Source organism: Anastrepha obliqua, chromosome 3, assembly GCF_027943255.1.
Source record: "Anastrepha obliqua isolate idAnaObli1 chromosome 3, idAnaObli1_1.0, whole genome shotgun sequence".
Lineage (NCBI taxonomy): Eukaryota > Metazoa > Arthropoda > Insecta > Diptera > Tephritidae > Anastrepha > Anastrepha obliqua.
The window spans coordinates 134,664,528-134,686,634 of NC_072894.1; the positions used below are offsets into that span (position 1 = coordinate 134,664,528).

General features: G+C 33.9%; 1 protein-coding gene across 3 annotated transcripts; it reads right to left on the minus strand.

Annotated features, from left to right (window-relative positions):
* Positions 1-810: 810 nt before the first annotated feature.
* Positions 811-21,809, minus strand: LOC129240970 (alanine--glyoxylate aminotransferase 2, mitochondrial). Of its 3 annotated transcripts, none has more exons than XM_054877066.1 (5): positions 9,076-9,141; positions 7,232-7,553; positions 6,470-7,167; positions 6,013-6,395; positions 811-1,750 (listed from the first exon to the last, which is right to left on the minus strand). In XM_054877066.1, exons 2-5 carry the CDS (start codon positions 7,450-7,452, stop codon positions 1,625-1,627), a joined length of 1,428 nt encoding a protein of 475 aa, XP_054733041.1. In that variant the 5' UTR covers positions 7,453-7,553; positions 9,076-9,141; the 3' UTR covers positions 811-1,624. The 3 variants fall into 3 exon arrangements, with proteins under 3 accessions (XP_054733041.1, XP_054733039.1, XP_054733040.1); XM_054877064.1 differs by lacking the exon at positions 9,076-9,141 and adding an exon at positions 21,475-21,809 and having other exon boundaries at positions 812-1,750; XM_054877065.1 differs by lacking the exons at positions 811-1,750; positions 9,076-9,141 and adding exons at positions 3,820-5,764; positions 21,475-21,809.
* Positions 21,810-22,107: the final 298 nt, after the last annotated feature.

A 22,107-nucleotide genomic window follows, 5' to 3' on the forward strand; every position in this document is an offset into this window, starting at 1 on the left:
TACAATTATTTACATTCTATTTATAAGCTTCTTTTCGTAACTACTATATCTAACTATTAAACTTGCACTGAAAGACCGGTCCTCAGACCTAGCGGAGTTAAACTTGCTATGTGAAACTGATTCTTATAACGTAGTTTATGCTGCATATCAACTTCTTGTAAATATATGTATGTATGTGCATTAGGGTTATTGTTGTAAGTAGGTTGTTTGATATGATATATGTACATATGTTTATTCCTGTTCTAGGCCGTTGTTAGCTTGCTAAAGCAATTTTGTAATAGACTACGCGTATATGTATGATACCAGATTCCATATATATTTACATATGGACTTTAAACCGATTTATTCTAAGTTTTAGTGTTGAACAAAATAAATGTGAAATCTTGTCAGCCTAACGGGGATTGTTTTATTAATTGCGCCCACATCGCGAAGATACCAAATTTATTTCATGTTAAACATTTTCTGAAGTAGATTTAAGAGGACAGATACCTGTAAAATTTCGGAAAAATTTTTTTTTTTTTCATAAAATGTTAATATAATCCTTTAAAAATATGTCAAACAAATTTTTAGAACGTAAATTTAAGTATTTCTTACATTATCGTCAACCGTGACGACTCTATTCTTTGCGTTCGAGCGCTGGGAAAGGTATAGTTACGTTGTCGACTTTAGACGCGTTTTTCTCAAAACTATATTTTTCAAATTGACGTACACGATAGGTCGAAAAGGTCGATCTCCCTGAAATTTCGCACACATCTTTTTTATGATATTACTTTCTATGTGAATTTAAAGTTTTCGAAAAAATAATTTTTTCGAGGCAAAACTAATAGAAAATTCGCCCCAAAATTCATTTTTTTAAGCATTTTATTTCGCGATTTTTTTTCATTTGATTTTTAATTCATATAGAAATTATGACATTAATAAACAAAACAATTTTTGGTTTTTTGTATATCACTGACGCCGATGCTACAATGTCCGCCGATTGAAAAGACCTGTTGCGAACTTCCTGGAAGAATTGAGTCTACATTCGCCATTTTAAATGATTAAAATAAAAAAAATATATATATATTTTTTAATGTATAAATAAACTGTATGAAAATTTTGAAAAAAAATATATATTGACTTCTTCATTTTAAATAATTTTAATAAATATCAAGGAAAATATGGCCGTTTACAGGTATCTGTCCCTTTAATTTTGGATATTTTAGAGCTTTAAAGGAAAAAAATTCAATGCGCAATTCTTAGCTGGTGGCCACGTGAAACATTTTTTTGTTTTACTTTGATTAATTCTACCTACTTTTAATATTACATATAAACTTATTTTAAAAAGTTATAAAATACATGTAAAAGCTTGTTATGTATAAAATATAAAATTTTTATAAAAAGTTGTTCAAAATGCGACAAGCTTTTTAGTTGGTTTAAAAAATAAAAAACTATGTTCATATAAATTTTGTACGTTCAGAGAGCACTTCTAATTATTCGGTATAATCAGCATGTTGTTGCCATTGTTGTAACTGCATGAATGTTCTTCAAAACATGCGTCTTGTGGAATGCTGCTGGAGTGTCAGTCCTAGGCCGGATATTTATGAAATCTTTTAGAGTAGATCCGCAGCATTCTCCGCCGTCTTTATACATTTCTGCGCCAATTGCGTAATCTTTTCTCCAGATGTTGCTTGCAAACAGTCTCTAAAACATTTAATGCCAAGTCGACATCGTCGTAGGTGACGCAGAGTGGCGGTCGAATGCTAAGCACCTAAGGAGGTTAGAGAAGGTTAGGAAAATATGAATTAGCATTATTTGTTGTTTTTTTTTTTTTTGTTTGCTTTGAAAAGACTTCAGAAGTAATTTATTTCTAGGTGCAAAAAGGCGTTTTGTGAATTGGAAATTATGAGCATAGAATTTTAAGAAAAATAAATAAAACAGTTTCTATTTATGAAAGGATTTAGTAGCGATATTCTAAATGTACCTATTTACATGGCAGGAAAGGGAGGATAGTGATAAAAATGTGATAATAGCTTCGTGGCTAAATTGTTAATTACACCTTAAAAGTGAGGTTGTAATTTACATAAAGGGTGTTCAGATTGGAGATACTTTTTCGAATACTTTTTTTTTTACAGATCACGCGTGATTACCGGCAAACTAAATATATACGTTTTTTCAGTATTCATTGACTTTTGTCATGGAAAGGTTTAAGCCTCAACAACGTTTAAAAATCGTGCAATTGTAATACGAAAATCGACGCTCTGTGAAAAGTGTTCATCGCGCGCTCAAGCCAACTTATGGCCCGAATTTTGTTTAGCAATGAGGCAATTTTTGGCTCAATGGCTACGTCAATAAGCAAAATTGTCGTATTTGGGCTGAATAGCAAGCCGAAGCCATGCAAGAACATCCATTGAAAACAACCGTTCGGTGCGGCCTATGGGCTGAAGGAATCATCGGCCCATATTTCTTCAAAGACGAAGCTGGCGCCAATTGAAAAGTGAATGGCGAACGCTAACGCAACAAGATGAACAACTTTTTGATGCCTGAAATTGAAGCTCGTGATCTGCACAACATTTGGTTTCAATAAGACGGCGCTACTTGCCATACAACCCGTGAAATAATGGATTTACTGCGTCGTCGTTTCGGTGAGCAATTTATCCCTCGTCTCGGACCAATGGATTGGCCACCAAGATTGGCCGATATCACACCTTTGAACTTTTATTTGTGGGGGTGTGTAAAGTCTAAATGCTTTGTGGGCAACCAGCTTCCATTGCGGCAACGTTACTAAAGTTGTTCCCGAGATAACGACCGAAGTCCTCCAGCGAGTCATTCAAAATTGGTGTTTACGGATAGCCAAATGACGAAATATTAGGGTTAAACGGTAGACGCGTAAGTATGTATGTGACAAAGTATTGCATCTAATAAAAAAATGTATATTTTAATTTTTTTTATATAACTTTATTTTTATTTAGTTTTTAATTTTGTTTATAAAATATTTTTTTTTTTTATTTTTTTTTTTCATAAATTTTTTTTATAAAATATTTTTTGAAGTGAAACTTCTTAGTCGTCGATGGACGAGCGAGAATGAAGAGTAAGGTTTCAAGGCCATGCAACGTTTTGGGCATTTTCGTTCCGCGAGAGAGAAAAAAGATATAACGTAGAGGAAAAGGAGAGAGAGAGAGCTATTCGGAGAGCTATTTTTCGTAAGTTTTCCTTGTGGTTGCTAATTTCTAGTGAGAAATAACACTGCCTACTTTTTGGCGCTTGTTTGTTGGTGCAAACATGTAGGAATTATATTTTTGGTGCCTACTTTTTGGCGTTATAATTCCTTGGTGCCTACTGTTTGGGGCGTTTTTTGGCCCCAAGTTTTTTGGCGTTTGTTTTCGTGCCTACTTTTTGGCGCTTATTTTCGTTTCCTGGCTAGTGCTTGTGCGTACTAGAAAGTGCTATCCATTCCGGTATCGGATTTATTGGTATTGCCTTGTGGTAATTTATGCCGCTGCTGCGGTCCTGGAATCGTTGCGCTTGTGCGGGTGATAAACGCTCGGAGTAGTGTGCGTTGTTGCCACGGTTTGTGTCCGGCGTTTACCTACACCGGTCGACCCTTTTCCGTTTTTTATAAATTTTGTCTATTTGTATTCTCTGCAAATGTTGTAAATTTATTTAGATATATATTCTCTCTCTCTTTCTCTCTCTCTCTCATTCTCTCTCGGATTTATCCCTCTTTCCTTGTCTGCCTTGAAAGTTTCACTTCTGTTATGTATACTACACTAACTACACAAACTTTTTTTAATAAATGTTTTTTCATATATTTTTTTTAAATTTTTTTTTTATAAATTTTTTTTTAATAAAACACCTTTTCAAAACCAATAATACAACATTAACATATGAAGATATTTCTATAACATTTCTTATAACATATTACAAAATAAATGGGTCGTTTACATAAAGCGTGAGTAGTAGCTCGATCCCACAGTTGGAGGTTGAATGTAAATGCAAATGTTTGAGATCGACTTAGATGATTTTTATGCGTAAAAAATGATAAGCAAAAACTCGCCTTTAATGCACAAGTCCCATTAATTTGTGAAGCTCACGTTTTATGCATAAAATCCAATATTTCCACCAAATTTTTATAAAATATATATGTATATGTAAGTGGCGTAGAAAGCATTAAAAACTATAAATGCAGGTTGGTAAAAATAAAATTGAACACTTCAACATTTCTTTTATTTTCATTTTAATTTCTGACCTAAATCTTACTTTTAATGTATGTATCTATAAAACCTAATATTTCAACTAAGTATTTTGTAAAATAGATATGCAAGCGAAATAGAAAGCCTTAAAAACTATAAATGCAAGTTGATAAAAATAAAATTGAACACTTCAAAGACTTATATACTTTCGAAATAGAATAAATGAAAAGGTTGTGACATAAAAGTCATCACCTAAAAGTAGACTTCGCACACAGGCGCTAAATAGCGTAGACAGACGGCGGCATTAATCGTGATAACCGGCGCAGTGTATTCTGATTAAAATTGTAGTATGACAGACGGTTGATAGTGAACAGCTGATTTGCTTATTGGATAGTGTTGTGAGTAAAAGATGGACCGCAGCAACAAATACACGAGCATTAGCTGCTCTGATACTAAGAAATAATTATTTATTTCAGAAAAATCTTTAGTTGCAGTTTCTCAAACTGCTCCGAAATATCAAAACAATCAATGTCATTTCAAATGTGTTAGTGCAAACTTGCATTGTATATAGTCTTTCTTGTTCTTCTCTTTAAACGTTTCATTATTTTTCATTCACAATAGACATTAACTGTAATTTTTCGGCAATGTTGCCATCGAAAATTCTTTAATCCGCTTAAATTAAAAGAATTAAGTTTAGTTGTCAATAAATTTAGTTGTCAGATAATTCCGAATTAAGTCGTTAATTCCAATGAACGCCATCGTCTGCCTAGGCTATAATTCTCCAATTCCAAAGCCAAATTTAGTTGATTTATGTGCATATGTGCCAAAAAGTTAACAAATAAGTTATATATATCTTTTTTTAATTAAATTTTTTAAGAAAACTTTTTTATGAAATAGCTTCTATTGTGTATAAATTTTACTTACACGCAAATACTATTTTTTTTTGAATTAAAATAGAAAAATCACCAAATTAAATAATTGCATTACTCTATACTACATTGAATATGCTTTCAAACAAATTAGGGCAGCACTTTTTTTTATTGGAATTTAACAGGTAAAATTTAGTGATGTTTTCTATTGAAGAATAGAAGTCATCGGCAACGTCTTTGTGGCTCTAGCATCACTTTGGATTAAAGAGTAATTTAAACTCTCGTGACTTCTGCTTGGCACTAGGAACTGAAGAGTTAAGCACCGCTGAAAAATGTTAGAATTTGACACCTAAAGCTTTGTGCGAATTAGCCTACATTTAGGATGTGTGTTTCTTGGTTGTAACGAACGTGCGCTGTAGGAACGATGGACGATAGTGCGCGGCAGACGAGTAGTTAAATACCTCGAACAATACTAGTGCTTTATATGAGCACACAGGTAAACTAATTGAATGCTTTTAATTGCCTAGTTTTCATCCAAAATGCCGAAAGACTAGTCTTGAAAATAAAATATATGCAAAAAGGGTATTTAGTCATTCGAAGGATTTGAGCATTCATCATCTATTGATTCCTATTCAAAACTTCGCTCATGGCGCTCGCTAAAGTATCCACAGCAAATTTAACATCCGATTTCGTAATACACATTGGCGGTTTAATACGGAGTACCTGAAAAAGATAAAGGGAAAGAGAAAGTTGTGATGGGATAGAAAATAGGGGTGTGGTTAGCATGAACGAATATGTACATAGGTATGTTGGTTAAACTGAAGCTTTTTATATTTAAAGTGCGTTTAAATTAAAAAAGAGTTTCATCAAAAATCTTACAAAAGTCGAATTTTTCCTTAAGTGCTACCTCTAAATTCCTATGTAGTTGAGTCGGCTAAAAATTCTATATAATCTCAAATGCTTCTACTCACATTGCCATTTAGGCCGCCACGTCCGAAGAGCACACCCATATCCTTACAGGTCTCCCAGATTTCCGATACATGCGGCGCGCTGAGCGGCGTCTTCGTAGCGCGTTCTGACACTAATTCAATGCCAATCATCAACCCTTTACCACGCACATCACCAATCATTTCAAAGCGATCACGCAAACCCGCCAAGCTCTGCAAGAAGTAAGTGCCCACTTCCAATGAGTTCTTCTGCAGTTGCTCCTCTTCAATGACGTCCAACACAGAGATACCTACAGCGCTGGCCATTGGATTGCCGCCGTAGGTATTGAAATGCAGTGCTTGACCCAAGGCCGCAGCAATCTTAGGCGTAGTCACCACGGCAGCTAGCGGAAAGCCGTTGCCAATGCCTGTGTGTTTGAAATTAAAACATTTCATTTAATTATAGCAAAAAAATTAAGCTACGCAATTTCACTAAACTCACCCTTCGCCATTGTAACTATGTCCGGTATGAAGTCGTGACCCTCAAATCCCCAGAAGTGTTCACCGGTGCGTCCGAAACCGGTTTGCACCTCATCGGCAATAAACAAGCCGCCGTTGGCCCGCACCAATTCTGCCGCCTTCTTGATATAACCTTTGGGATATTGCACAGTACCGCCAACACCCTGTATGGACTCGGCAAACATGGCTGCCACACGTCCGCGTGGCAATGAATACTTGAAGACCTCCTCCAGTTGTTCATAATAACGAGCGCCGGCCAAACAGCCAGTCTCCTGTGAGCATTCGCACTTACGATCAGTTTGTATTGGTGAATCGCGACATGCTGCACCGCCCCAAATGCCCATATATGGATCGGGGTTCATCACGTGCTGTATACCATTGCTGACGCCAGGTAGCGGAAAACGCCATGTTGAAAGCGCTGTCAATCCCATCGTGTAGGGTGACATGCCATGATAAGCATTGCGGAATGTAATAATGTCCTGGTTGCCTGTGTGCATGCGTGCGATGAGCATTGCAAGATCATTCGCTTCCGAGCCCGAGTTTACAAAGCACACGGTCTTGAGATCGCCAGGAAACTTGGCCGTCAAACGTTCGGCATATTCGTGTAATTTCGGGTGCATGTAAATATTTGTCGTGTGCCAGAGTGTGTTGATCTGTTGCTCCAAAGCGAGATTGACTTTGCTATTTGAGTTGAATGAGCAGAAAAGTAGAAAGAGCAAAAATTAAGAACCCTGCAGCTACTTACGGATGACAATGTCCCACGGAAACCGTAACAATACCGCCAAACATATCCAGGTAACGACGACCCTCATGATCGAACAACCACTGCATGTGCCCGCTGTGTATCAGCAGTGGCTTCTTGAAATGTGGCACTATGTTGGGTGTGATATGCTTTTGACGTATCTCCAATACTTTCTCGTAACTTAGTCCTGTATATTGGGGTGGTTGATAGTCACAGTCGGGCATTTCGCTTTGTATCTCTGGCAAGACAGCTGGTGAGGCTTTGGAATGGAGTGTTGAGGCGGACCGTTTTTGGAAGCCATGACGCACCAAACGTGCTGTTTGGACTGTGAAATGGAAAACGAAAAAACGTTTTAGGAAATTAGTGTTATTGAGCAGTGTTTTCTCGGCGTTGTAAACTATAGTAGACTATAGAAATTGCAGAAAAAGCTTAAATATGTAACTGGAGCTGATAGCTCAATTTTAGTTCGTTATTAGTTATTGTGGCTACACCTAAGTCAGGATAAAATGATTTTTGTAATACATGCGAAAGAAATTATATGTTCACTCGAGCCAATAATGGATTTCAATACGTGATATAAAAGTGTTTCAGCTTAAAAGAAAATCCTACTTTCACTGGTTCAGGAAGTGATTGAAATTTGTTAAAAGATTTTTCAGCGTAAGGGAATGGTTACTCGCAGTAAGGCGTTGCATAGCGATCTTTTAGAACTCTTTCCCAATGAGTTATACGGTGCATTTTTTCAATTCTCTCTTTCTCTATAGGAAGAAACTATAAAATTGTTACAATTAATTAGACAAGTGATTCCGACCAACGCCGTATTTCCGCATTTTTAAAAAAAGAATTTAATAAAAAATTGAAATTTTGTACACATTTTTTTTCTTTTAATTGTGTTACAAAAAACTTTTATTTTTAGAAAAAATTTTAACAAAAAAATCAAATATTTTTCTAAAAATGCTGTTTTTACAGCATATTACATCCAAAAAAAAAACATAAAAATGTTAAGAAAAAAAATTTAATTATTCTCAACTTTATTTACTTTAAAAAAATTATTTTTTCAGTTCACTTACTATACTCAAACCTAAAAATAAACCAATTTTGAGAAAAAAAATTTTAAATTATTACAAAAAAATTAAATTATTTACAATTTTTTTTTTAATTTTTTTCAAGATTTCAGAAAAAAAAGTTTTAACAAAAAATCTAAAATAATTATATTACAATTTTAATAATAATAACAATAAATTTTTTACAATTTTTTTTTTTAACTTTGTCCAAAAAAGTTAATTAATTAACAAAAATATATTAAAATTTTTTTTTTTAATTTTTTTGAAGTTTTCAGAAAAAAATTTTTAACCAAAAATTTTAAATTATTACAAAAAACAATCTAAATATTTAGATATTAATTTTTTCTAGTTTTCAGAAAAAAAAAGTTTTAACAAAAAATGTAAAATTATTACAAAAAAAAAACAAACTAAAGTTTTTACCAATTTTTTTTTAATCTTTTCCAAAAAAGTTAATTATTTAACAAAAATTTTAAATTTTTTTCAAGTTTTCAGAAAAAAAGTTTCAAACAAAAATCTAAAATTATTACAAAAAACAAATTAAATTTTTTACAATTCTTTTTTTAATTTGTTCCAAAAAATTTAAATTCTTCTTAAATATTTCAGAATTTAAACTTTCTACAAAAAAGTTTTTAAAAACAAATCAAATTTTTTACAAAAAATTGTTTTTTAAGTATATTTCATCCTAAAAAATTAATGACATTAATTATAAAAAAATATTAATATTATAATATATAAAAAAAAAAAAAAATGTATTTATTGTTTTTTTTGTTTTTTTTTTTTACTTACTATACTCAAACTGAAAAATAAATCAATTTTTAGACAAACTTATAACGTTGTCCAAACTCATCAAAAGTCAACTGATTTGACTTCTGTTGTTTTTTTTTTTTGTTTTTTGTTTGGTTGCCACATCTGATCAACATTCCTAAAAAATTGTTATCGCCATTGCTTGAAATTTTTAAAAGTTACGCCGTCTTGAGTCTGGATCAACCGCTTCCTTTTGCTCTCCCCTCTTTTCGCTTACTTCTTTATACAAGCTCAAATTGCAAACCTCCTTGGAGAACTTTCTTTTGTGGCTTGTGGCTCGCATAGATTAGTTCGTACCAGTTTTCATGCCGGATATTACTTTCTTTTTTTGTGTTGCACAGTGTAATTTGAATCTTGTTCTACACTGATCAAACTATATGCGCCGCACATTTAATATCAACTATTCAAATATGTATACAAGTGTGTATTGCCTCCAATTACAACTGATTAATGAGAATTGACTACCGCAGTCACGTGGTTTTCGCCTTTGTTTGTAAACATTTTATATAAAATAATTATTGCCTAGATTAGCTATTTTTTTTTTTTTTGCATCTCCGCCCACCAGCAGCATTAATCTACATAAATTCACTTTGCATATACATACATACATACGTACTTAGACTTATACATATACATGCATGTAAGAGTTTTCAAAAACCGCTACAAATTAAGCCTCTTACTATATATTACTTATAGTCGCCATGAAGGCAATGCACGATCACGATCATGGGCATTCGAGTGCAATAATCTACTTGCATACATAAGCAAATTGAATGCAAATGCGGGTAAGTTGAAAGGTTGGGTGCGAATGCACTCAATTGACGTATTTGAATAGTATTCAAATCAAGTTTCAAGCAGGTAAAGAAGTGCCTATGCTCGGGCGAAATTGAACTTTATATGCACGGCGCAGGCTTTCAGTGAAATGACATAACCAATGGACAATAAAATGGGTGTGCGATATTTTGACTAGTTTTAGTTATTTTACTTTGGTTCATTTAGTGTATACTAGTTTTTATAAAAGTTTAACTCATTATACAAGCAAATACTATAGGCTTTAGTGAAAAAGGATAGCAGCAGTATTTTTGGTTGAACAGTCCTTTTGCGATCTGGAAAGAATTTTTTCATATAGAGAAATGACTCTAGTAAAGGTAAGAAGGATGGAAGCTAGGGGGATAAACTCTCTTTTTAAAAGTTTTATTACATTTTACCTCCAACATAAAGCAAAGATGCCTGTATATTTACATAATACAAAATTTTGATGTAGGAGTATTCGGCTAGTAAATAGTTTGAGAAAAAGTAAGGCTTATCACAGACTGCTAACACATTTCTGGTACAACTTTATTAATATGCAATAATAACGGGTGGTTTTTTAGCTATTATCTTTTTAAACAGTTGGTTTAAACAGCTGACGCACGTTTCGTGTTTTGTTTCGTGTTATAAAAATGCGTGTTCTGTTAAGAAAGTTTAAGATCCACTTTTTTATCGAAAAATTGTGTTCAGCGACGAAGCTCATTTTTGGATCAATGGGTACGTAAATAAGCAGAATTGTCGATTTTGGAGTGAAGATCAGCCAGAAGAATTGCAAGAGCTACCAATGTATCCAGAAAAGGTCGCAGTTTGGTGCGGTTTATGGACTGGAGGTATCATTGAACCGTACTTCTTCAAAGATGCTGCGAATCGTAACGTAACTGTGAATGGTGAGCGCTACTGTGAAATGATATCCAACTTTTTTTGCCCAAAATGCAAGAGCTTGACTTGCATGAAATGTGGTTTCAGCAAGACGGTGCCACATGCCCCACAGAACGCGTAACAATGGACTTGTCAAATGGACGTTCGGGACCTGTCAATTGGCCACAAAGATCGTGCGATATAACGCCTTTAGATTATTTTTTGTGGGGCTATGTTAAAGCTCATGTCTATTCAGACAAGCCTGCTTCAATTAACGCATTGGAAGACAACATTAAAGCATTTATATGTGAGATTCCGGCCGAAACATTGGAAAGAGTATGCCAAAATTGGACTAAGGGGGCGTCCATAAATTACGTGAGGTGTTTTTTTTTAATTTTTTGTACCTTCCTCCCTCCTGATGAGATGTCGTGAGATTTTGCTCAACCCCCTCCCCCATCCCCCAATCTCACGTGAGATTTTTCAAAATGTGGGTTTCTTATGTAAACGCGTGGGATTGTTATTGTAAAAAGAAAAAAAAAAATGCGCGGTTTCCAGAGAGGCTATTGGGACCAACATGTCCATATGATTTTCAGAAAAATCATCTGCTCCTTCAACTTCGTTCTGATCTAGCCATTCTAAGCCGTTGACGCTTGCGCACAGTAACTCATTAGCTCGTCTTGTGACAATCCGTGAGGGTCGCACATTGCGGAACATACGCGCTTGCTTAGCTGGTGCAATGTGAGCTGCTCGCCTGTGCTCTGCAGCTCTTGTAATAGATGCGAAGTAAATACCGCATGTACTGCAGCATCTTTTCTCTAAATCATCACGTATACTTGGGCAATAGAGATCATAAGGCGTGCTGATGAAGGCATTCAGCGGTTGAATCGGTGGGCGTATTAGAAATGGAGCAAATGACTTTCCGCCATGTTCTTTAAAGTCCGGAATTGTCAAACGTCCATCAACCTGAGTGATAGGGTATGGAGGTGGCAGAAAACGGTCGTGAAGAATCATATGCAGATCACTCCGGCGTGGGCTGTAGGTCATCGCATTTCACGACCTAAAAAAAAATGAAAAACAATTTCCCTTTGTAACTCTTAATAAAAATTGCTACTACTATTCAAAACTTCTTTCATTACTATTCATGCGCGAGAATTTTTATAAAAAACACACAGTATTTTTCGGCTTAATTTAATTAATTAATCTAGATTTTTTTAAAGACGACCAGCGGAACGGGCGGGTTTTCGCTAGTTTGGTATAAAACAAATATGGTGGTTTGACAGTAGTAATGTATAACGTCGAAGTATGAATGAAATTATTTTCTTTCGAACGAATTAGTGAATGATCTTAATCATACTACGATTACGCTTAAGATTAAATCTTAAGCATGTACAATCTGGATAATGGACCAAAATAGTATAATTTTTTTTTCTTTTAATCAGAAAAAAATTGCGTGATATTTGCCGAGACCCCCCCTCTCTCCTCCGTAAGATTAGATGAGATTTGACTCGACCCCCTCCCCCCTTAAACATCTCACGTAATTTATGGCCGCCCCCTAAGCGGATGGACCATTTGAAGAGCAGTCGCGGTCAACATTTGCATGAAATAATCTTCAAACATTAAATTATATGGACTGTACTATGGATTTAAATAAAAATTTCACGCATTTTTCTGAATTTTACGTGCGTTTTTTTTTTTTTAATTTCCTATAGCTCTTAAAAATCACCCAATACATTTTCAAATTCAGTTTTAATTAAGTTTTCTAACTTGCATTTGCTGGTTGCACTCAACTGATGCATTAAAAAAGCAACAAGAACAAGCACATTGCAAATATTTTAGCTGATAAGGCAGGCTATTACAAATCAAGTTCAAGTTGTAATTCTAATCGCGGTATTTAGCGACTTTTTGTCTCATAAACGAGATTGTTCACTAACACAAATATATTCGAGCAGAAGGTTCCCAGTAAAGATAAAATAATGGAGCTCCTCCTTCTCGCATCTCACTACTCCAATGCAAATATTCAAATCACAAATGTCTATCATTATGATCCCAAATGAATCTAAATAGAATTACAGCACAAACAATGCTCCAGATAAAGTGTTAATTTAATAGTAGGAAGCTTTCCATACGATATTTAATCATTTATCTAATCAGCAGTGAGTTTCATAAATATTTGCTTAACAAGCCGCCACCAACGAAGCTGATAGGAAATCGAATACGTTTATTAAGGCTGTGAGAGGCGCTACACATGTACGGTTTCATATTAAGTTCGTTTTAATCGTATTCCAGTATTAATTATTATTAATTCTTTTTTATTTATAATATTTCCCACAATAACATAAATTTATTACATAAATCCACAAAACGCATAAACGGGCAAATTTCATGAACAGCTGATTGATTTTGAGTTTACAACCAAAAGTGCATAAAGGAAAACATTCGACAAATGGACGTTGAGTGCTTTACTCGACACATAAGTCGGACAAATATTCTTGAATATTTAATTTGTTTGCTTTAATTAAACTTTTAAATTGTCTATCTTTCTTGTTTGCTAATATACACAAATATAATTGCCCCAACAACTATTAGATCGTACCTCATATACACCCCGTTACAAAGTTATAAACACACCACTACTTTTTTACAATTTTATGTACAAAATGTAGCGAAATTTTTCAAAATTTCACCAAAACTTTTAACTGTCAAAGCAGAATTGTCAAAATTTTTCTGGGTATGCAGTTTTATAGCTCATTGAATTTTAGTATAAGAAAATACAAATTTCAGGGACTACAAAATACCGGTGATTTTTGATCATTTTATCCGCTGGAGTGTCAAGCCTTTTGTTCCATACAAAAAACCTCTTCTTTTCGCCAAGCGCTAGCAAGTGGCGAATGGATGAAGCAACTGGCATAAATGTACAGTTATTGCTTTCAATGCGAGTTTTTCGTAAAGTGAGCCTAGCAGAGAGATGGCGAATGGAATAGGCTGACGTAAATGCTCAAATTTTTTGTTATGGAAGAAAAAGCACAGTCAACAAAAAAAGAAAATTTACACAAATCTGTTTATCAAACGAATCTATTAATGAGTGAAAATTTTATTTTGAACAAAAAAATCTTCAATGCAATTAGAAATTACAAGGTAATAAAAAGAATTTGGAAATTAAAATTTGTTTTTTTGTAATACTACAAATATTATATTTTTTCAAAAACAGTAAGATGAAAAAGAAACTTAACAAAGCATGTATTTGTATATCAGTTATCTTCAAAAAAGTTAATATAGAAATTAAAAAAAAAAAAAAGTTATTGCAATTTTTATTTATTTTAATATTTATAAAGTAATTATTAAGCCAAGTAAAAAGTTCTGAGTATTTTTCGCTTTACTTTGACTCCCCCATTCACCTTGATACTGAAGAATTCAACGATTTTAATATATTTTATCTTTACCGATGCGAGATACATTTCTATGTACACTTCATGAGAAATTACTCACTGGAGGCATCTAATGGCAAACGGTAAAATTTTGTTATCAAAATTAGAAAAATAAAGGCGTTGCTAAAAATTATAGCTAAGGTTTCGAAGAAGCACCACATCCCCTTCTTGGGACTAAATTTTTTTTTATTCCTTGATAAATTATGCATAGACATAAAAGACATTCTCAATTGAAAATAAAAGAAAGTAGGTATTTAAGAAAATTTTTAATACATTTAATTATTATTACTATTTTAAATATTTAAGAAAAACTAACTAATATTTAAGAAAAACGTCATAATGCATATTATATCACTCTTAGTCAATACGTAGGGCGGTCATAAATGTTCTCCAACGATTCATGTCAGCCGCTATGTACTTGATTTCGTCTAGTTGGTGGTGGAAGGACTCTTGTGGAAGAATTTTAATTTATTGTTTTATTATTTTATTTAATATATTTAATTTGTTCTTTTAATTAATTTTTTTTTGCGTTTTTCTTTCCAAATTGATTAATTTTAATTCATTTTATTTTACTTTATTTTTTTTTTATTACATCCCAAGAAAGGAGTGATTTACATTAATTGGCGACAGCTTTGCTGCAAGCCAATAGTTTATAACAAGTGCAGAGATTACAATTAAATAAATGTTTATAAATATTATATAAAATAGTTAACAATTTTACAAACAAGAAAAACGTTTACTGTAAAAAATTTCGGACAATATGGCAAGAATTGAGTAAAGCTGCTTTCTGCATGTCGAAAATTAAATATTCTGGGAGTTGAAGAGTTTTCACGCTGTCTGCTAAGTTTTTATGCACTAGTCCGTGGGCTGAGATGTTAATTGGTAGTATGTGCACCTTCCTTAGCTTCCACTGGCGTTTGACATCAATGCCTAAGTCAGAATATTTGAATATTTTTTCCGCATATGTTTTTGCATGTTTTTGTTTAGAGGAACAGCAATATCAACTACATATACGAGGGGTGCCTTTTATATTTGGCAACCCTGGTGTTGCAATCTGGCAACTGACAGCTGTATCGCAAAGTTTGACATTTTTTGGCTTTTACGTACTCAGAACGTTTTGAAATACCAGCGCTATTTGTGTTGTTTACAGTAACTTAAAAGATTCATCTCGGTCCAAAAATGGAATTAAATCGTGAACATTTTCGTGCGATTATTTTTTACAACTTTCGACGTGGATTAACTCAGCAACATTGCATGGATGAACTTAATTCATTTTTGGCGATGAAGCTCCATCAAGGACCAGTGTTTATCGATGGTATGGTGAATTCAATCGTGGTCGTAGTTCACTTCAAGACGAATTTCGTGAAGGTCGTCCAAAATCAGTTGTTCCGAAAACCATTGATGCTGTGCGCGAACTGATATTGCAAGATCGTCAGGTGACCTATCGTGAGATTGAGACAATCTTAGGCATTAGTGGGACCAGCATACATTCAATATTGCATAAACATTTGACTGTCAAAAAAATTTATTCGCGTTGGATCCCACACAATTTGTCAATCGCCCAAAAAAAGGCTAGTGTCGATTGGTCGAAGGAAATGCTCAAAAAATACGATCGCGGGGCTTCGAAATATGTCTATGACATCGTGACAGGTGATGAATCATGGATTTACGCGTGTGAGCCCGAAAGTAAACAGCAGTCGACTGTATGGGTGTTTCAAGATGAGCCAAATCCAACAAAAGTTGTTCGCGCACGAAGCACTTCCAAGCAAATGGTCGCCTTTTTTTCGGAAAAACTGGACCTGTCGCGACCGTACTACTAGAACAACGCAGAACAGTAAATTCTGAGTGGTACACAACCATTTGTTTGCCAGTATTCTTCCAAGAAATTAGAAAAACCAATCGCCAAAGACGGATCACTCTTCACCAGGACAATGCGAGCTCTCACACATCGGCTCAAACAACTGTATTTTTGAGCACCCAAAACACCGAATTAATGGGTCATCCGCCGTATAGTCCTGACTTGCCACCGAATGACTTCTTTTTATTCCCGTACGTAAAAAACAAACTGAGAGGTCAACGTTTTTCGACACCTGAAGAAGCGGTTGTGGCATTCGGAATGCATGTTTTGGAGGTACCTCATTCAGAGTGACAAAAGTGCTTCGACAATTGGTTCAAACGCATGCAAAAGTGTATAGATCTTCATGGAGAATATTTTGAAAAACAATAAAGTGATTTTCGATGATTAAAATTTGTTTTTGTTCTCTAATCCCGACATATAAAAGGCACCCCTCGTATAACCAGTCGTTTGAGATTTATCAATCAGGAAAATATCTGGCCTCTCTTGTGGCATTTGTTAAAATTGTTCGGTCATAATATAGAAGGTAGTTGGAGTCTTCTTGAACAGGTTCTGGAGTGTATCTGAAGTACGGTATTTTGCTTGGATTGAAGTTGTGCATCTGCGTCAGTTTTAGATGGATTATTTTCGCGATGTCATTGTGTCTCTTCAGGTACATAGAGTTTGCCAATGTGGTGCATCCCGCTAGCACGTGGTCTAATGTCTCACTCCGACTATTGCATCTTCGACATCTGTCTGCAGCGGCATTTGGATCTCGCATTACATATTTAATGTAATTTCTCGTTGGAATCACACCATCTTGTATGGCGAAAATGATACACTCCGTTTCGGCAAATATCGACCTGTTGGTAAGCCATAAGTGCGACAATTTTTGGTCGACATGTGGGCTCAGCAAGTCTTTTCGGTATACGCCGTGGACAGCCATTTCAGACCATCTTTGGATTTTTTCATCTATTGTGGTTGCTTTCCTGATTTCGTAGCAATTGCGGCCTTGTGCAGATCGGATTTGGAGCACTTATGTTGGAAGTATGCTCTTTTGTTCAAGTTGCATTTGTCATGCAGTACTCCAACATCAATCTGTCCCCTGCTGCCCGCTTTTCTAGGTAGCATCATTCGAACGACAGAGCTTTTTGGATGACGTGACTTGTATTTAGTCATAATTGTACGTATTATTCGTTGTAGATTTTCTATTTCAGTAGACGACCATTTTACAATTTCGAAGCTATACGATACCACCGGGACGACAAATGAATTAAATTATTTTATTTTTACTACGCCTAATATAAAAAAAAATATTTTTGATGTCCTATTAAAATTAGAAAAATTAACCGCTAGCTATAAATTATAATTAATATTTCTAAGAAGCAGCATATCGTCTTCTTGAGACCTAATTTTTTTTTTTTTAATTGATTTATTTTAATTTATTTTATTTTACTTTTGACTATTGGACTATATATAAATAAAATGGAATGTATATACATAAATATTTAAATTTAATTAATTTATTTTTTTTTATTCTTTTATTGTTTTTCATTCTGAACTTTCATCCCATATACTTCGACTTAAATTATTGTTAACTCTCTTATCTAAGTCGAACAATGCCTTATGTAGAGTACCAAATCAGCTTTTGATGACATTCGTCCCGTCACAAATTATTTGCCTACACACTTGACTATGCCACACTAATATACTTGCTGATATGCACCATTATTTTATTACTTTTTGTGTACATATGATAAGAAATGATTCCGCTTGTTTTTGTTGTTTTGATACTATTTATAGTCTATGCTAGGTATAAACTACGCATTTAATGATGCTATGCTTTTATTCTTCTTGTGTATTGGTGAGTTAAGATTTTAATAGCGTTCCGATAATAAATAAAATTTGTATAATTGGCCTTATAAATAATTTATTATTAGACGTAGATGCGTTTGCATAGCACTTTTAATTGATATATATAAAATTAATTATGTAGTAATGCACAGTTGCGAATATGAAAATTCGGATTGCTTGCATGAAAGGTATACAACTTAGTGGGAAGATTGCTGTAACGTTTTTACAGAATTCAATGTTTTAAGTATCTGTGGGACTCATTCATGTTCGTTTCTTTATTTCAGGCCCGTGCGCACGGGGGGGTTTGCGGGGTTCAGGGTACCCCCAGACGAAGTTTTAAAAAATTTGTTGGCATGAATCGATATGAAAAAAAACAAAATAGCACTGCAACAAAAGTTGGTATATGCTATGCCATAATTTCCAATTTTACACAATTTTTAGAAGCATTTTGAGATTAATTAAGAGAAGCATTTTGTACTAAGTATGCAGTCATCAAAGGCAGTAAAATTGAGCTTACGATGAAGCCCATTTGATTAAAGTTTTATTTCGATTATTACATCATATGGACTCATTATTGTTTAACTTACTTACTTCAACTACACTCCGTGCTTTCTGCAATTGCGTACTTGCTCTGCATTTCTTAAATGTCTACCAATTGAGTCAAGCCCGTTGGTAAAATAACATGAAAACAAAATGAAATGTCAAAGTCACGCTTTCCATAGAACGCGTTTATTTTTACGGAATGGAGCGGCGGAAACCGAGTAGCACCAGTATTAATTATTTTAATTTAAGAATCATGACTTTTGCCATAGAAATAATAAGTGGAATAACCAATAAATGGCTTGCACCTGATTTTCTTCGCAATACAAAAAAGTATTAGATAAACAGAAGTTGGAGAAATTATTTTTCGAAAATATTTTTAGATTTTTGAATATTTTTCATATACAAGTATAGTTGATTAATATGGTCATATATGATTTCATGACTATTTGTAACATAAAAATAATTTAAAATATACAAAATGTGGTTTTCGGTTCTCGGTTATAAAGGGGTTTTCAATAAGGGCGGGTAGATGTTGAAATGGAATAAAATGGCGTTTGCTGTGTGGCACGTAGCGCCGTCCTGCTGGAACCACATGTCGTCTAGGTCCATATGGTTCAATATGGGCCATAAGAAATTGGAAGGGCCACCACGTCTACCGAAAAATGGGCGCAATGCGCGCAACGTTTGCGTTAATGAACACTCATTTTGATAATAAAGTTTTATCATTTGAACGTGCTGTTCAATCGTGTAACTTGCCATGATGATTTGGCATAAGCAACTGAATAATGAACAAAAGATTTGACAGATGTCACCAAAACAAAATGGCTGCCACAGGGCGCCAAAATCGAACCGCGCCAATTGAAAAACCCTATATTTTCATAAAAAATATTTTGTGGCACAATACTAACCAACTGAAGATCAGTCGAAGAGCAGTTCTTAACAATTTTTTTTTAATTTATTTCTATTGAAAAAAGTAGAATGCTTACAAATTTAAGATATAATATGAGTAACAGATGCGTACTTGATTGAAAGGCAAGCTTTCCATTTAATTTTGATGTCGTATTGGTGCTTTCCTATAAATGAACTTATTCCACTTGCGGGTATCAGATGGTTTGTCTGAGAAGTCTGTGTCCATGGCACTTAGAGGTTTGTCACTGTGTGCAAAGGGGTGATCACTGTTAACAAAATGTTTACTTTAAATTGACTTACTGTCTGTATGTGCAATACATACATACATACATTAAGAACTCACTAAATATTTTTATTTATTTAATAAGAAAACGAGAAAAATGTAAATAATCTAAAGTGTGAGACCGCTAGGATATTTCAAAAAAATCTACATATTTAAAAAAAGATGCACCAATAACTTAAAAATGACATGCTCAAGGCATTCGGATGGGAAAAAACTACTCAGAAATATTTCTATTTCGAATTCTCGATGCAGCCCTTTTCCGTTCGATGCGTACAATACCAAACGCTTTAAATGCGTTTATTATTCGAAAATGCATTTTTCAAGTTGGCCGGACTCTTAACTCGAACAAATCTTGGCCGATTGACTTGAAATTGTAACTGCTTATTCATAATTATATTCTGCACGGATTTTGTTTTTCCAAAATGTTTTTTTTTTATTTTTATAAAAGTTTCGGAAGATTTTTTTTTCAATATTTTGTTTTTGTTTTTTGCTTATATAAAAGTGTTTCAGAAGACTCTTTTTAAATTTTGGTTACATTCGCATGGACTATTTTTAAAATGTTTTTTTTTTTTATTTATTATTATAATTTATTTATAAAAGTGTTTCAGAACGCGGCCGCCGTAGCCGAAGGGATTGGAATTCGGAGAGAATGTAGGTTCGAATCTCCGTGTATAAAAAAGAAAAATATGAAAAATCTCCGTAAAATAATAGAAAAAGTTTTTTCTAATAGCGGTCGCCACTCGGCAAGCAATGGCAAACCTCCGAGTAAATTTTTGCCACGAAAAAGCACCTCATAAAAATATCTGCCGTTCGGTGTCGGCTTGAGACTGTAGGTCCCTCCATTTGCGGAACAACATCAAAACGCACAACACAAATTGGAGGAGGAGCTCGGCCAAACACCCAGAAAGGGTGTAAGCGCCAATTTCAGAAGACTTTTTTAAATATTGATTACATTCTTCACGGATTATGTTTTTCACTATATTTTTTTTTTTGATTTAAGTTTCAAAAGATATTTTGTTTTAAGACTATTTTTTTTTAATTTTTTTATTATGTTTTTTTTTTATAAAAAAGTTTCGGAACATTGTTTTTTTAGTTTTGCTCATTTTCGACAAAAAACGATACACAAAAAAAATTAAGAAGTATGTATTATTAAAGAAAATGTTTACCCTAAACTAAGAATTTCCGGTGCAGTGGATCCGGTCGAGCGTATTTCAAAAAAACTTAGTCGAATAAAAGTTGAGTAGCAGCCGCCGTTTTACTATAAATTACTTTGAAAAACAAAAAATATTTTTATAGTTTATCATAAGTGTTATAAACGATATTTTTCAGAATTTTTATTTATGCAATTGTTTCGCGGTAAAAAATTCAAAAAACTATTTCGTTTTTTCCTGACTCTGCAGTGTCCAAAGCCTTTAAATTCACTTCGATCATTCATTTCTATGGAAATGAAAGTAACTTAAGTAACTTAACAATTTCGAAAGCATTTCATGCATTTTTTGTATTCTTTCGAGAGCCGCTGATTAGAGAGACGCACATTTTACTTAATGCCCTTACTTTCACTTCCAAAAAAATGTAATTATGAAATTTTAAAATAAGTAGAGCAAACAATCTGGAGGCCACATTCCTATGCAGTTATATTGAAGATATAAAAATGGGCCTTGATAAGAAGAAAGGAGGTTTGATAAGCTTGGAATTGATAAATTAGGAGTTGATAAAAAAGTATGAAAAAATATTGAAAAAATAAATTCGATATTCATTAAAAATAAAATAAATTGAAAAATTACTGTAAAAAAGTATGAAATTAATATTAAAAAAATAAATACGATATTTCGTTAAAAATAAATATATTTCAAATACTAACTCACCCAAAGGGCTCTTGGACATCATTATTCGTGCTATTGTACTATGGCACAACTGACTTGTGACTCCGAAATTCACTTTATAAAACACCGTTGATTTTCCACCGCTTAAATGCCTTTCGCTGCTGCACTTCAATTTATGTTGATTAATGAAAAGTTAATTCTTACGCGAGTTCACTGTTTCTTTTTCTTTTATTTATTTACATAAAATGCAATACGAACTTTCAATCAAATAAATAAATCACACAAACAGTTCAACGCCACTGCACAAAAAGGGAACCAGCGAACACCAAAAAGCAAATAGTCCACAATAAAGTATTCACAAGTGAACTGCTCCAAATGGTGACAACAACGCTACTAAAAGTTTGATATTATTGAACGCCACTTGGAAGCCAGGCACATACACCAGCGCAGTGACCGGCGAGTGGCTGGCTGCCAACGAACATCGAACCACACATCCAGCAACCAACAAGTGTTGGCAGCGGCGCCGCGCCTATTTCGGGAGATTTGACGTCAGGAGTGTGGCGAGTATGAAGTCTACGAACCGAACTACAATCAGAACTAGCAACTGATAAAATATGTATTTACATATGTACATACATACGTATGTAAATACTTGCATATATGCACACTTTCAGG

What these genes read in the sequence shown, in the direction of transcription:
- LOC129240970 (XM_054877064.1), bottom strand. Translation starts at nt 21,496, where the DNA reads ATGATGTCCAAGAGCCCTTTGG. An exon ending in GATGTCCAAGAGCCCTTTGG is followed by an intron (nt 7,554 to 21,474) that starts GTGAGTTAGTAT and finishes TCCATTTCACAG; the next exon opens with TCCAAACAGCACGTTTGGTG. An exon ending in TCCGTGGGACATTGTCATCC is followed by an intron (nt 7,168 to 7,231) that starts GTAAGTAGCTGC and finishes CAACTCAAATAG; the next exon opens with CAAAGTCAATCTCGCTTTGG.